At 45.1% G+C, this 15,010-nt stretch overlaps 1 protein-coding gene across 5 annotated transcripts in view; it reads left to right on the forward strand.

The window, feature by feature from the left end:
- CACNA1E (calcium voltage-gated channel subunit alpha1 E) overlaps window positions 1-15,010 on the forward strand; it is a 465,592-nt gene that overhangs the window by 364,601 nt on the left and 85,981 nt on the right. For all 5 annotated transcript variants that reach the window (XM_084785552.1, XM_084785556.1, XM_084785554.1 and 2 more), the window contains exons 10-13: window positions 8,493-8,608; window positions 12,352-12,405; window positions 13,064-13,153; window positions 14,444-14,653. In XM_084785552.1, coding sequence (XP_084641678.1) covers window positions 8,493-8,608; window positions 12,352-12,405; window positions 13,064-13,153; window positions 14,444-14,653 — 470 coding nt within the window. The remainder of the gene's footprint in view (window positions 1-8,492; window positions 8,609-12,351; window positions 12,406-13,063; window positions 13,154-14,443; window positions 14,654-15,010) is intronic.

A 15,010-nucleotide genomic window follows, 5' to 3' on the forward strand; every position in this document is an offset into this window, starting at 1 on the left:
ACAGGTGGTTTCTCAGGTCCTGGCTGCTCGATATTCTGATCTGAGAGACCCGTGGCCTTTTTTCTTTGCTGTGGATATAGAGTTCAGGGCCAGAGGCATGCCACTCAATGAAATGCCATTGATTTGCCCAAGCCAATGTGGAGAAGAATCTCTGCTCTTAGGAAGCACCTATTAAAGCGCCTCGTTTGGAGTATGGATGCCACAGTGTGTCTGAGCGTTTGCACCTGAACTCTCACTCTGCTTATGAGAGTCAACACCGGGGTGGGATTTTTGAAGGCCAGGTTCTGTTTTAGCCATTTTTTTTTTATTGACAACCTAAGTCTCCTTAAATCCTTCCTGGAACGAGTCAAGGGCTGAAACATAAATCACTATAATGTTACTGAACTGTGTGACCTTCAGTCAAGTGTTTGCCTTCTCTGGGGCTCTGTTTGCTTCTCTGGAAAGTGAGAGGAAAGGTTTCTGAGTATGGAACACTGAACAGTGGAACATTAACAGTGAATAGTCCTGCCCCTGATCACCCCAGTTTGCTTTCCTACAGAGTTGCAGTTAAAGCTGTAGCCAATCTGACTTTTGTGATTTTTGTGCTTGCTTCCGAATATTTAAGGTTGGCCATGTTTTTCTTTGTACCTAACCTAAATCCCTCCTTCCAGAAGCATGGATCATAGAAGAATATTGGCAAGGGGATCCCCTTGTGTGCAGCAGCAAAGGCCTCTGAAATGATGGACTCTGAGGACCAAAAGCAACGTGATCATGTGGCATGTGTGTGCTTTGCAAAGTCTGCATATGCTTCAGAGTGCTGGTGTGAGCATGTGTGTCTATGCCAGTGTGTGTGTGTGTGTGTGTGTGTGTGTGTGTGTGTGTGTGTGATGAAGCATGCAAGTGTGTACAGAAGTGTGGATAAACAGATCCTTGAGTCACACAGGCCAGTCCATCCTGGCAGGCTTTGTCTTCCTTTCCGGTTGCCATGGCAGCAGCAAGAGCCTCTGCATCAGTAAACAAAGCTCCCCATATACGCTGAATCAGGAGCAGTGCTCTGGAGCTGGAGGATAAGGCCAGAGCCAGTAGTCTTCCCCCAGAGGGCTTTACAGCAGTTCTTCCTGAACGTTTTGTCCATAGATGAGTGGAGCGACCACCTTCCTTGTATCCTGGGGTGCCGAGGTAACAAAGCACGGACTGGAGCAAGGCTTTTGTGATCCTCACACCTCATGTCCCTAAGACATAGCAGACGTTATGATAAATCCTAGATTTGTGGTTGATCAAAGCCCCTCCTATCATCTCTTTATGGGCTAACACTGGCCACTTTAATGACACAGAGATCAGCTACACTGTAGATTGCCTGTGGCAATAGCCCCTTTATAGTTTGATAAACTCACAAAGTAGAAATGAATTTTTATATTAATATAAGCATGGTTTGAACATGAGCTCTGCCTTCTTTCCTTTAGCCCTCCAGGTGTATATGATGCATTTTTGGGGTATCATTGGCTGATGTTAGTTATGTAACACTTCTACTTCGTCTTATTGTGAAAATATAGAATTGGCTATGAGTTGACTTTTACAATTTATGGCTCCCATGGAAGCTACTGGAAAACAAAAGCAGTCACAAATACAAATCCAATAACAAAGATAAAATAAAATCCCTTCCCACACGATGCAGGATTGGGTTTCTTGACTCCCATAACTAGCGTTTAGGAACCTGAAACTTAGCGTGCACATGCAGAGACCAGAGTGAAGGGTCAGCCAGACCTAGCTCCAGCTCACCTTCTTTCACATTGTCTGTGTCTTGAGGGGACTTGCAAGTGATGCTCCTGCAGAAGCAAAGTGGGAAGAGGTGCAGCCCAGCATTAGGAATGGCAAGAGTAGGAAAAGACCCATTTCTACACTGAAGCACGGTTCAGATGTTTGTGACTGTCCTATCTCTTTACAGGTCACTGTTCCTAAAGCAGACTTGTTTCCGCTTCTTCCTGGGAACCCAGAGTTTTACTGTGCCTCTGTGTGTTCATCTTATTGTGTATAGGTAAATGTGTGTGTGTGTGTGTGTGTGTGTGTGCACGCGCGCGTGCGTGTGCATGTACATGTGTATATGTGTGTATGTATCTGTGTGAAGGCCAGAGCACAACCTTGAGTGGTATCATTCCTCAGAACTATTCACCTTGTTTTTTGAGGCAGAGTCTCTCCTTGGCAAGGCCTTACTAATTTGGTTAGATTGACTGACCAGTAATCACCAAGGTTCCTCTTTTTTTCCCTGGGATTACAGGCGTGAGCCATTACACGCAGGTGTTTTTGCAGATTCTGTAGTTTGGATTCACGCCCTCGTGCTTGCAAGAAAACACTATCTCCCTGGCCCTCTGTGGTCCCTTCTAATGTCAGCTCTGACTGATGAGGAAACGGAGACGTCCCCTCCCTGTTCATTAGCCACAGATGCTGCCTGGATACTGTGCTCTGAGAATAGACCTAGTTGTGTTTCTGCCGCATCACATGCTGATTTATTTTTGTTCTGGTTTGGAATTCTAAAGACTAGACACAACACATCAGAGCTTGGTTGCACCACGGATATAGAAATGCTGGATGGAGCTGAATATATACATTCACACCCTAAACCCAGACATGTGTCAGGAGACCTCAAAGGACCTGGCCACCCTTCTACTGTAAGCCAGAGTTCTCCATTTAAAGTTCAGATGTTTTATCTAAAGAAACTGGACAGACTGAGATATTCAAAGGGCAGCTCTTTGAGATTATCAAGTTCTGCAGGGAATTTAGTTCTCACTTAGTAACAGTGTCATCTGCGTAATCTCTTGGATTCTCCTAGGAAGGAGACAATCCTCAGATCCTCACGGCAAAGCATCAATAGAAGGAACACGCTGGCCTTTCTTAGGCCTGGCCACCTACACCTAAACACTCAGGGCCTGCTGGGCATGTAAGATCTAAGGAGAGAGCGGCTGCTCATGTGGGGCAAATACAGGACATAATACTGCCCACCTCTTTTCCTCTTGGATTCAGTATGAATACATGAGCTGGACACACAATGGCAACTATGACAGTCATTTGACCAATGCTAGGAATTATTTTCCAGGTCTTTATTAATCCAACACAGGAAATGACTTCTATACAGTTGCCTCAAATGAAGAGCTCCTTAAAAACAAAACAAAGCAAAGCAAACAAACAACGGTTTTTATATTCTTATTTTCCTCAAACTCGAGCTAAAACAAAAATCCCTTTTGTAGATTTTAAACATTAACTTCTCACAGAAAGGGAAGACAGAAAGATGGCTGAAGCACTGTGGAGACTGTAATTAACCTGAGATTGGAAGGTGCTGCTTTGAATTCCCATCCTTAGTGATCTTGGGTAAATAATCTGTCTATGCCTTACAGGGTTTTTACAAGTATAACATACAAAAATGACCTTTAAACCAAAAATGTAACTGTATTATATGAATATTAACTGCAAAGCTTTACTTTTATATGTTATGGGATCTACTTTAGTAGTGGCCGCTGTGCTAAAATTTTCAGATTCTGTTGCTTTGTGATGCTATTCAGGTTTTATTGGCCTTATGGAGTCTACAGATTAGCAGAAGTGCAAATGAATATAAACAATTTTTGGCACAAAGATTTGTTCTCTTTTCTAAAAAGTATCTTTATGCAGCTGTGTAGAAATATAGTGTTGCTTGAATGAGTATGAATTTTTAAAGTTTTTTTCCCTCTGTGTGTAGATGCACATGTGTGGACTGTTTTGTACACACTCATGTATGTGAGTGCTGCTGCACATGTGACTGATGAAGAACTCATGTCTGACACAGAGGGAGCAGGAAGAGTTGGGAAATCCTCACATGCTAATGAGAAAACAGAACAGAGAGAGTTGCTCTACAGCCCACGCTGTATTTCTTCCTCCTCAGTGCTGCCACTGGGAAGGCTGACAAGGGGTGCGCATCCTTGGCTTCCATTCGCCCAAGAGACTTTTTCTTTTCTTTCTTTCTTTCTTTCTTTCTTTCTTTCTTTCTTTCTTTCTTTCTTTCTTTCTTTTAAATAAAGGCTCAGCCCTATTTGTGTGGCTCCGGGCCTATGGGATCCAGCCAGGAAACCAGGAAGAAGGGAACCACATGTAAACTGTGGAAAAAAGGGAAGCTATCCAGAGAGACAAGGGGCTGAGAAACTTTCAAAACATGAGGAGGCCAGACTGGGACTTGTAGGCTGAGCCTGCCCCAAATCAAACTGCACCATGATAATAGAGGCCAAAAAGAGGTGACACAGTATGGCTGCGTACGTTAATTCTACAGAGACTGTAGTTCAGAAAATGGTATCTGTGTTCTAGAGTTCTAGCAAAGCACCTGGGTCCTTTGGGCTTGTACAGCGATGGGGTTCCCCATTTCTGAGGACTTTGTGTTCCAGGGTAGAGGTATCAGCATGCTCTCTGATGAGCACCTTGGCTGCTTTGAACCTGTTGAACATATACTATGTGCCAGGCTTGTTTCAATACAGGAAGATAGAAGCTGAGTATAACGCTGGACATTTTTAAAATTAAATTTATTTATTTTTAATTCATTCACTTTATATCCCAATTGTAGCCCCCTCTCTCATTTCCTCCTAATTCTGCCCTCCCTCTCTCTTTCCCCTTCCCCTCCTCCCCTAGTCTTCAGAAAGGGGGAGCCCTCCTCTACCATCTGACCCCAGCCTATCAAGTCTCATCTGGGCTGCTTGCATCCTCTCTCTGTGGCCTGACAAGCCCACCCCTCCAGGGGGTAGTGATTAAAGAGTGACAACACAGCCCATGTCAGAGGCAGCCCCTACTCCCCATATTATGAGACCCACATGGAGACTAAGCTGCCTGTGGACTACATCTGAGCAGCGGGTCTAGGTCCTCTCCATGCATGGTCCTTAGTTGGTGCATCAGTCTCTGCAGGCCCACCAAGGCCCAGATTTTTTTTTCTCTGCTAGTCTCCTTGTAGAGCTCTTGTCCCCTCCATGTCCTTTGGTTTGCCAACTCTTCCATAAGTCTCCCTGTGCTCTGCCCCAAAGTTTGGCTGTGAGTCTCAGCATCTGCTTTGATCCCCTGCTGGGTGGAGTCTTTCAGAGGACCTCTGTGGTAGACTCCTGTCCTGTTCCCTCTCTTCAACTGCTACCAGTTACCTGTCCTATTTGCCCTCTGAATGGGGGTTAAGCATCCTCCCTATGGTCCTCCTTGTTATTTAGCTTCTTTAGGTCTGTGTATTGTAGTATGGTTATCTAGTATTATAAGGATAATAACCACTTATAAGTGAGTATATACCATGCGTCTGGGTCTGGGTTACCTCACTCAGGATGATCTTTTCTAGTTCCATTTGCATAAAAATTTCGAGATTTCCTAGTTTTTAATAGCTGAGTAGTGTTCCATTGTGTAAATGTACCACAATTCTTTTTCCATTCTTTGGTTGAGGGATATCTAGGTTGTTTCCAGATTCTGGCTATATTAAGAATAAAGCTGTGATGAACATTGTTGAGCAAAATGACAGACAGCCTATTGACTTGGAAAAAAATCTTCACCACCCTACATCCAACAGAGGGCTAATACTTAAAATATATAAAGAAAACAAGAAATCAGACACCAACAAACGAAATAATCCAATTAAAAAATGAGGTACAGAGCTAAACAGAATTCTCAACAGAGGAACATTGAATGGCTGAGAAATACCTAAAGAAATTCTCAAGGTTCTTAGACATCAAGAGAATGTAAAAACAAAAACAAAAAACAAAAACAAAAACAATTTTTAAAAACCTCTAAGGTTCCATCTTATACCCATCAGAATGGCTAAAACAAAAATCTCAAGTGACAGCACATGCTACTGAGGATGTGGAAAAAGGGGAACACTCCTCCATTGATGGGGGCAGTTGCAAACTTATACAGCCACTTTGGAAATCGATCTGGCACTTTCTCAGAAAATTGGGAATAGTGCTACCTCAAGATCCAGTTATACAACTTCTGGGCATATATCCAAAAGATGCTCCACCAAGCAATGCAGAACGGTTATTACAAAATGCTCCTCTGGTTGGGCATGGCGTCACATGCCTATGCTCCCTACACTTGAGAGGCAGATAAAGGTGGGTCAGGGACTCAAGGCCAGCCGTGGTGATAGTAGTGAGTTCGGAGCCAGCCAGGGCTATAATGAGTTCAACATGGAACAGAAAGAATGTGAGATTTAGAATCAGAGTTACGGTTCCTCTCCTCTCTGTGCTTCTGTGGTCTTGGACACTTGCCATTTCAAAGAGCCACGTGACACCCGTTAGGCTTCATTTTCAGAGTCAGGTAATGGAAAAACTGTTACCGCTTGTCCTACACACTCAAGAATTTTTCCTGTTCATCTAGTCACATTCTGCTGAGATTCTCCTTTGTCATGATCTTACTCGAAATACTACCTCATGTTGAATTTTTCCCAGCCAAGTCCCCAGAGCTAGTTGGAAATCTAAGACATAAACATGTTTGAGAACATGAAGTGGAAAGAGATGCTAAGTGGTCATACACAACTAAGCAGAGCACCACTGAAGAACAGGGCCTCGTTCAGCAGCTGGTCCTGGCTTCTTCTATCCTCTCCATGTATTACTTAGAATACTTCACTTTTTAAGTTTCAGAATCAAAGAACCAAAGGTAAGATTGTCAGTGGGTGGTGATGCTGTAATAGGCCACTGTTATTTCTTAATTGTTGACAATCCAGAAAAGATGCTACCAGCAGGCGTCCAGGGCTTGAGTTCCACTACCCAGACCCTCACCATCTCTGGCCATTCTCCATGTTACTTCTTCCTTCCATTTCTTCATAGGACCATTAGGAACTCACTGCATCTCCAGCCATCCACATGCCTTGTCCCCATGTCCTTAGCTTGGCCACAACCACTGTGAGTAGGTCCTGTAACCAAGGAACCAAGCTCAGTGTTGACAGAAGTCCGAGCAAAGCATAAGCAGGCATCCCTCTGCATCATGTTAGACCAGCGTCCTTTCCCCTTTGCTCTGCTACAACGATATCCCTCGGTTCCTGGATCATTTCTTCCCTGGACTTTAGGAACAGCTGGCAGGACTCACAGCAGGGGCCACACTCCCTTTGCCTGTGGATATGGTTCTTTACGGGTGAACATCACCTTAAGGGCAACTTCCAACTGTACTCCTATGACACTGCTGTAGTGACGGGTAGCTGACCTGGAAGGGTGGTGATTGGGAAAACATTGGTGGAAACAGTTTCTAGAGAATCCCAATAGCAGGTGATCGGTTCTTTTCTATCTGATAACCCATTAGACATGCTCCTCTTTTTTTTTTTTCTACCAAGGAACTCTGAGTACCACCTTTCTACTTCTCTCTTTCTTCTCTTTTCTCTGTCTCTTCTCTTCTCTTCCTTTTCTTTCTCCTCCAGAGTAAAAGACCTTGTGTGTGTCTATGTGTGTACATACATCAGAGACTAACCATGGGCATCAGTACTCAGGAGTATATACTTTATTGCTTGAGATAGGGCCTGGCATTGACCTTGAGCTAGGTTTGCTGGACAGTGAAGCCTAAGCACCTACCTGTCCCTTTCTCTATTTCCCCCAGTGCTGAGATTACAAGTTCAAGTCACCACGCCTAGCTTTAAAAAACAAACAAACAAACAAACATGAATTCTAGGGGTCAAGCTAAGGGCCTCACGCTTGTGAATCAAGCAGTTTGCCAAGTGAACTGTCTCCAAGCTCCAAGATTTAGTTTCTTCCTTATGCCATAGAGTGTCTTTGTTCCTGTACCTGTCACTGGGTTCTTCCTTACTCTTGACCGCCCCGCACCCTTCACCTTTCTGTCAGCCTTGCTGCCCCCAGCCTCACTCACCTTCCCACTGTCATTCTCCAGGAGCCAGGTCTTATCTCATGTTTGTTCCTTTCTTATTTCACGGACACCAGGCATCAGCAGCCCTTCAGTCCTTCATGGTGTGAGTGTTATGGACTTACAATGACATCCCCTATTGGATACCACAGTATCCTAGACACCATGGCAACGGCTTCATGGGTTGAGTCTGCATCCTTGCAAGTTACTTAACTTCTCGAAGCCCTAATTGCCCTCTCTGTCCAATGGGGATGTTCACAGTATTTTATTAGACCCTTGGGAGGATTAGATGAGTCTGTGGGCTGGAAAGCCTTCTTATGGTAGTAGCATACACCTGTTGGTGAATATACCTTAGTCACTTACTGAAAACGTAGGTGAGCAGTGCTTTGGAGAGGGTTGAGGGTTCCATTGTGCCTGAAGATCATGACATTTGAAGCTGTTTGTCATGTGACTAAAATGCTCTTTTCAGCACAGAGCGAACCGAGCAGGGCAAAGGATGGCGAGGCCCCTCGCCCGAGGTGGCCTGACGATGGATTTTGTCGAACACTGGAGGGGGATCAGCTTGCAGCTTGGGTGAAGGGGAGGTGGAAATGGGGTGAGCAGAAGCGTCCAAATCCTCGTTCTCGCTTCACTCTTCCTCTTCATCACGGTGTTCTGAAAATCCCGGGGATTGTCCTTGTTGTCCATAGGGAATTTGCCAAAGAAAGAGAGAGAGTGGAGAACCGAAGAGCATTCATGAAGCTGCGGCGCCAGCAGCAGATTGAGCGAGAGCTGAATGGCTACCGCGCCTGGATAGACAAAGCAGGTAAGGACAAGGGATTAGGGGGCTCGTGGGTAACGGTGCGCGCGTGCGTGGTGGACTAACCCTGCCTGGTGCCTCCAAGATGTCCACCCATCAACCTAGACCAGAGCAGAGAGGAGCGCTGCATGCCCTGTGAGTATTTAGGCACCCTTCTCTTTTGAGGTCTTTGAGAGTCTAACTCTCCCCCGATTTCTACTAAACATCTTCCACAAAGCAGGAGTGCTACCAAAACTGAGCTCAGTAAAAGAGAACAAAATCCAACCCTGAGAAAAAGCCAGTCTGGTGATATTTTATACCCCATGGCTGATAATCCCTGTGTTCAGCAACTACAGACTGGATACCTACTTTGTCCCAGGAACTCAGAGCACAGGGTTGAGCCAAGCAGACCACCAGGTCTCCAACGGTCATGTCTTCTGAACCTAATTTTTTTTTCTTGAGTTGGGAAGGAAGCAAGAAACAAAATAGTTAATACCTTATAGGAGAGGGTGACGAAATAGGTCAAGCAGAATTGTGGGGTGAGGTACTGCTATGGTATCCCCACAAAAAGCTCAACACGAGCCTGTTTGTATAGAAACTTGGAGAAATTGAGGGAATATAGAAAGATCTGGGAGAGGAGAATCAGAATGTCAACATGGCTTTAAGGGTGTGGCCACTGGGGGCTCCAGCAGTAAAGGGGACCAGAACAAGGTAACAGTGGCAGGAAGCAGTATGAAGGCAGCCTTAGATCCATCACAGCGGTTATGTGTGTGACCTGATGGGTCACTGGGCTTTCTAGTGAGCAGAGGTGCCCTGGCTTGAGATTTTAAAGGAGGTATGTTTTGCAGCACTGGAATTAGACCACAGAGAACAGGGCCAGCAGCCCAGGATGAGGTGAGCGTGTGGTCACAGCAGCTGTCCAGGCAGTAGACAGCAGCGAGGACAGGTGTTCACCTGGTGCCTGAGCTATCTTCATTGCTTACTCATGGGAGGAGGCATTTGAGCCCAGCCATAGGGAGGGATCCACACCTGCCATGGTGGCATTAGTGCAGAGCCACCAGATTCAAGGTGGCTCAGGTGCTTATGAGAGGCATCAGTCAGCCACTCTCTGGCAATAAAACAGAAGCATTTGCTTTCAGTATTATTTTAAAGACTGGACTGCATTGGTGTTATATATATATATATATATATATATATATATATATATATCTTCGTTTTCCTCCAGAGCAAAGAGTGATTTTTTTAGTTAAAAAAAAAATTCATGTGACAGTCAGCATCTTTCTCTATTCCTAGTAGGAAGGTCGACCACAAATGTGAAGTCATAATAGGACAACAGGACCTTGATCAGATATTTCATTCTGGGAGTCTTAGTCTTCCATGGACCTTGCAATGATGTGGTTACACCACCAACACTGCAAAGCGTTCCTTAAGCTCAGGAGTCAACTTTTGATTATCTACAAGGGCTGAGAGGAGATCTGTATGATTTGAAGCCAGACAAATACTCCCTGCTTTGGACATCCGCATTTCCTTGTCACCCTTGGAGGCAGGAGCTATGCATTTGACTGTGTGTCCATTTCACCCCTTTCTCTTCCAAGCCTATTGAGTAGGGGTGAGGGGGATACAGACTTCACCTCCCGCTTCCCAGAGTGGTAAGTCAGCCTTATCATGGGAAGGCAAGCTGATTTGCCTTCAGGCTAGGCAGGCAGCTTGAAGTTTCCAACTGTCCTTGGCACCCTCAGTAGTGGAGCCATCTGACAAACTGCTGAGTGAGCTGGCAGCAAACCCAGGAAAGGCTTCTCCCAGGCCTGACCCACCCAGGGACAGGTGCCATGGAAAGCAGCACCTTTTGCAGTGTGCTCTCCCAATCCTTGCAAATTTCCAATGCTTTTCTTTCTTCCAGTTAGCAAAGACAAGCCCCCTGTTCCTCCTCCCCACCACCCACCACCCTCGTCTTAAAAGAAAGAAAGAAAGAAAAAGAAACACTGCAACATCAAATTGTGCTTCCTGGCCCCTTCCTTTACAAGCGGAGCATGAGTGAATCAGAGACATATGGGTTACATTTCCCTGGAAAGACACTCAAGTTCGAAAGCAAACTTGGCAAAAGGCATTGGTGGGGGAAGGGTGGTGTTAGCGCATCCTGAGCCCTTGAAGTGCTTCTCAGAACTCCTCAGCAGCCCTGCACATCTCCTATCTGCCTGGGGAGCTCTCAGATCTGCCCATGTCAAAGTCAGGCTCTATGCATAGCAAAGGTGACTCCCGGCTAACATAATTAAGTTTGCTATGATATAGTTTAACAGAGACTTAGTTTTACAATTATACCCTCCAAATGTGCTATAAAATGCCTTTAAAAAACCCTGAATGCCTGCATGAAGTAACACCCCCACCAATACCACTTCACTTGTTAACGTGAGATTTCACCAGAGGCTGTACTTGAAACCTAAGCTAAACATTTATGATGTGATGTAATGGCTACCTTGTGTGGTCAATGTCCAAACCTCAAAATGTTCCCTGGGAAATGCATTCTATATGCTTTCAATTTTATATGCCGGTAGAATTATACTAATGGCTTCACCCTTTTCTCCTTGTCTGTTATGTGTTGTAAGTGCTTAAGTTAAACCATTGCTTGGTAACTGCTGCAAGCTTTTCCCCCAACAGCTTGATCTTTGGAAATGATTGTCAAAGCAAAACCAACCTCATCACTCTTAGAAGGTCGTCTTGGAACCAAAGAGGCATAGGACAGAATAGGCTGTTTTGTTGGTCCCTTTGAAGGGGATGCTAGTGAGGCTCATGCATGTAAGTCAGTAGAGAATAATACTCATCTGTTGATGGTACCTCACTGATGACACTGCTCCTGAAGAGAGAGAGCCTGGGAAAAGAGACTGTAGGAACTATGTGATACCTTTTCACATCTCAACAAAGGATTATATATTCCAGCCCCAATGGGTCCTTCAATTTGCTGGCACCCACTGTGCATTCAAGAATCAATTCTGACCCTAAACATCAATGGAAAGTAGCACAGACCCTACAGGTTAAGGCCTTAGTCCCAGAAGGCTGTCTCTACTCCAAAAGCCAGACAGTGGGATTCCAGCTGGGCCTCAGTCTGCCTGGCCAAATATACATTTGGAAGTTCTTACAATCCCTGCCTCTCATTGGTTTAACGATTTAGTTTTAAAGACTAACTTCTAGACGGCAGGAAAAGGATACTTACTGCTTAATATAAAGGATACAAACTCAGAAACAGTTAAGTCATGGACACACAGGACACACATGGACACACAGGTATAGGATGAGGCTTACCAGCCTCCAAGAACACTGAAGTGTTTTCTGACCCAGAAACTCTCAAAGCCATCGTTTGAGAAGTTTGTTGGATTAAACTGATGGCCATTGGTAGTAAATCTGTGACTCCAGGCTGTCTCCTCTTCCTCAAAGATAGGGATTGAGTATATAAAATCTACCTCTCTGATCACGTGGTTGATTTTTTTTTTCTGGCAGCCAGCTCTTATCCTTAAGTCATCCAGGGCCCTTTCCTGCTTTGAGTCATCTCATTAGCTTACAAAAGACAGCTTTGTGCCAGGAACCAGAGACAACAACCACACACATATATCCTGGCAAGGAGGCTCGGGTTCTCTCCATGACGAAACCCACAGTGAGCTCCAAACTCCTTTTACTCTCTATGTCGCCTTTAGCCAGAGCTGTCCCCGAGAGATTTCCATTTTGCAAAATAATTTGGCATTTACAGATAATTTACGAAACCATTTGTTTCCATACAGAGGAAGTCATGCTTGCTGAAGAAAATAAAAACGCTGGGACATCAGCCTTGGAAGGTAAGGCAGGGCTGCGCGCTGTGCTTCATTATTATTTGCCCTCTTAGGCGGTGGCAATCTTTCTTGATCAAAGAGGAGAAAGAAAGAAGAGGGGGGCTCATTGGGATTTGAAACACAAGTCTCTCTGTAATAAAATCCCTCATGCTTTAAAACGATGAGAATTGAGTCACAGATTTAAATGCCTTTTAAAGTGATGGAAATGAAGCCTAAGAGTTGCATTGTTCCAGGGCATATGATTGATAGAGTTCACTGAAAAGCCCATGATACAACTGATGGTCTATGACGGGATCTTCTCTTAAAATGTATGGGGAGCATCTTGGGACCACTTTCATTCCCGGCAAGTGCCAGTGTTTATGAAGAGCCAGAACAAATAGATAAGGAGGGTCTGTTTACCCACTGCCTGTAGATTTAGATAAACTCCAACTGGGATCCAAACCCCATGAGCATCCACAGGTGCTGGCACGCACGCACGGCACTGGGCACCGCCTGCCATTCTGTAGACTTCAGATTGCTATCACCCTGGCTCCAGTATTAAAGGCCAACACCTGTGTCACAGGGCCCTTGCACAAGGCCTCTTGCCCACAGCCCTCAAGGTTTTGTCCAGGATGATCTGGGTGTACTTATGGCCTCTCACTGGCCTTCCCCTTCCCTGGCGTAGTGCTTCGAAGGGCAACCATCAAAAGGAGCCGGACGGAGGCCATGACCCGAGACTCCAGCGATGAGCACTGCGTTGATATCTCTTCTGTGGGTGAGTGATCCAGTTAGACCTTCTTTTACTTCTCTGGATCTCCCATGAAAATGAAGATCCTGTCTGTTGAGAAGAACCACAAGGAGGAGAAAAGAACCCAAAAAGGATCCAGAACTTAGGGACGTAATTAAGGGAAGGCGTGGGAATCTAACCTAGATGACAATGATTTACAGAAAAAGACGAAAGGACCAGGGGATGCTGTGTACATGAAACTCGGGCCTTAGGGTTCTCCAAGTGTGACAGATGAATCTCATTTGCAGATGTGCCCTCTCTCTCCTGGGTGTGACAGTGAGAACCCACGTGGGGATACAGGTTGAGTATCCCTAATCTAAAAATCCCAAATCTGAACTCCTCCAGAATTAGAAATTTATTTATTTATCTTTTTAACAATGCTGTGGCAATGGAAAATTCCACACCATGAAACTTTGGTTTCTCCTACAAAGTTACTTAAAATATTATATAAAGTTACCTTCAACCTATGTGTATACCGTGCATCTGAAACATAAGTGCATTTTATTTGTAGACATGGGTCCCACCTCCAAGATACTATATCACGTTAAAAGCTGGTAGTGTGGTTGTTAAAATGATTCCCTGAAATCTGAGCTGCTTCTGGTCCATATATTTTGGATAAGGGATACTCAACCCACATTTTTCAAGGATCCTCAGGACCTATTTCTTCTAGTGACCCACACGGGAGAAGTTGAAGCCATTTGCTTAACCCTAGTAGCACCAACCTATTTCCATCATGTGAAACTTAAACTAATTCCTTTTAACAACCCACTGATGTGACTACAGTTCAATCCTAGGTTCTCTTACAGATTCTGGCTGATGACAGGTTTTTTCCTCCCCAGAAAAAAGGTCAGGATCTCAATCCATCCTAAAAAGCAGAAGAGACTTACAGAGCCCATTACTGCTTTACGTTGGCAGTGGCAGAAATATCACAAATGCAGCAGGAGGATTCCGGTGTCTGAAGCATATTTAAAAGGCAAGGGCAGAGAGAAGCCCGATCTGTTACAGATATAAACACGCTCCTGTTAGGATTCGAGATGCTGGGTGTCTGCCTGGTGTCCTGCTTGGGCTTGGGAGTCTTTCAGTTTCCTAGGACTTGAGAGTGCCTGGAGAGGAAAAGCAGGGTCTCGTCCTGTGGAGATTACTTAGCCCAAAACATAGGGGTTGCCCAGGTCTGCAATGTGGCGGTCACCTTGCCCTGGTACTCAAGCTGTCCAACTTGCCCTTGGATGTCACCTGGGATGTTCTGTAGTCTCATTCTTCCTCGTTTCCCTTCCTTAGGCACACCTCTTGCCAGAGCCAGTATCAAGAGCACAAAGGTAGATGGAGCCTCCTACTTCCGGCACAAGGAACGACTTCTGCGTATCTCTATCCGCCACATGGTCAAATCCCAAGTGTTTTACTGGCTCGTCCTGAGTGTTGTGGCTCTCAATACTGCCTGTGTGGCCATTGTTCATCACAACCAGCCCCAGTGGCTCACTCACCTCCTCTGTAAGTGGACAGCAGCTGCTAGCCTCTCAGGGGGGTGGCTTGGCTTTGGGTGCGGATGACTGTGGGGGCCTAAAGCATGCTAACTGTTCACACTGAGGGAAGCCACACTGCTGCGAGGGAGGATGGATTCTCACACAAGTGCTCCTAGCGTTCGTTATCAGGTGGGGTAAACAACCACTGCTGATGGTTAACACCACCACAACCATGGTAACAACAAGTTAGAGTCATACCTTGAGTCCTAGAAGTTTCTTATAGGGGTTCAGAGGTATTAAAAAAAAAAAAAAAAGAATCACCGAGAACAATCCCAAGAACAATGGATACATTGAACAGACACAGTAAGTCTGCTCTGACTATGAC

This window comes from Acomys minous, assembly GCF_964271855.1.
Source record: "Acomys minous genome assembly, chromosome: 1".
Classification (NCBI taxonomy): domain Eukaryota; kingdom Metazoa; phylum Chordata; class Mammalia; order Rodentia; family Muridae; genus Acomys; species Acomys minous.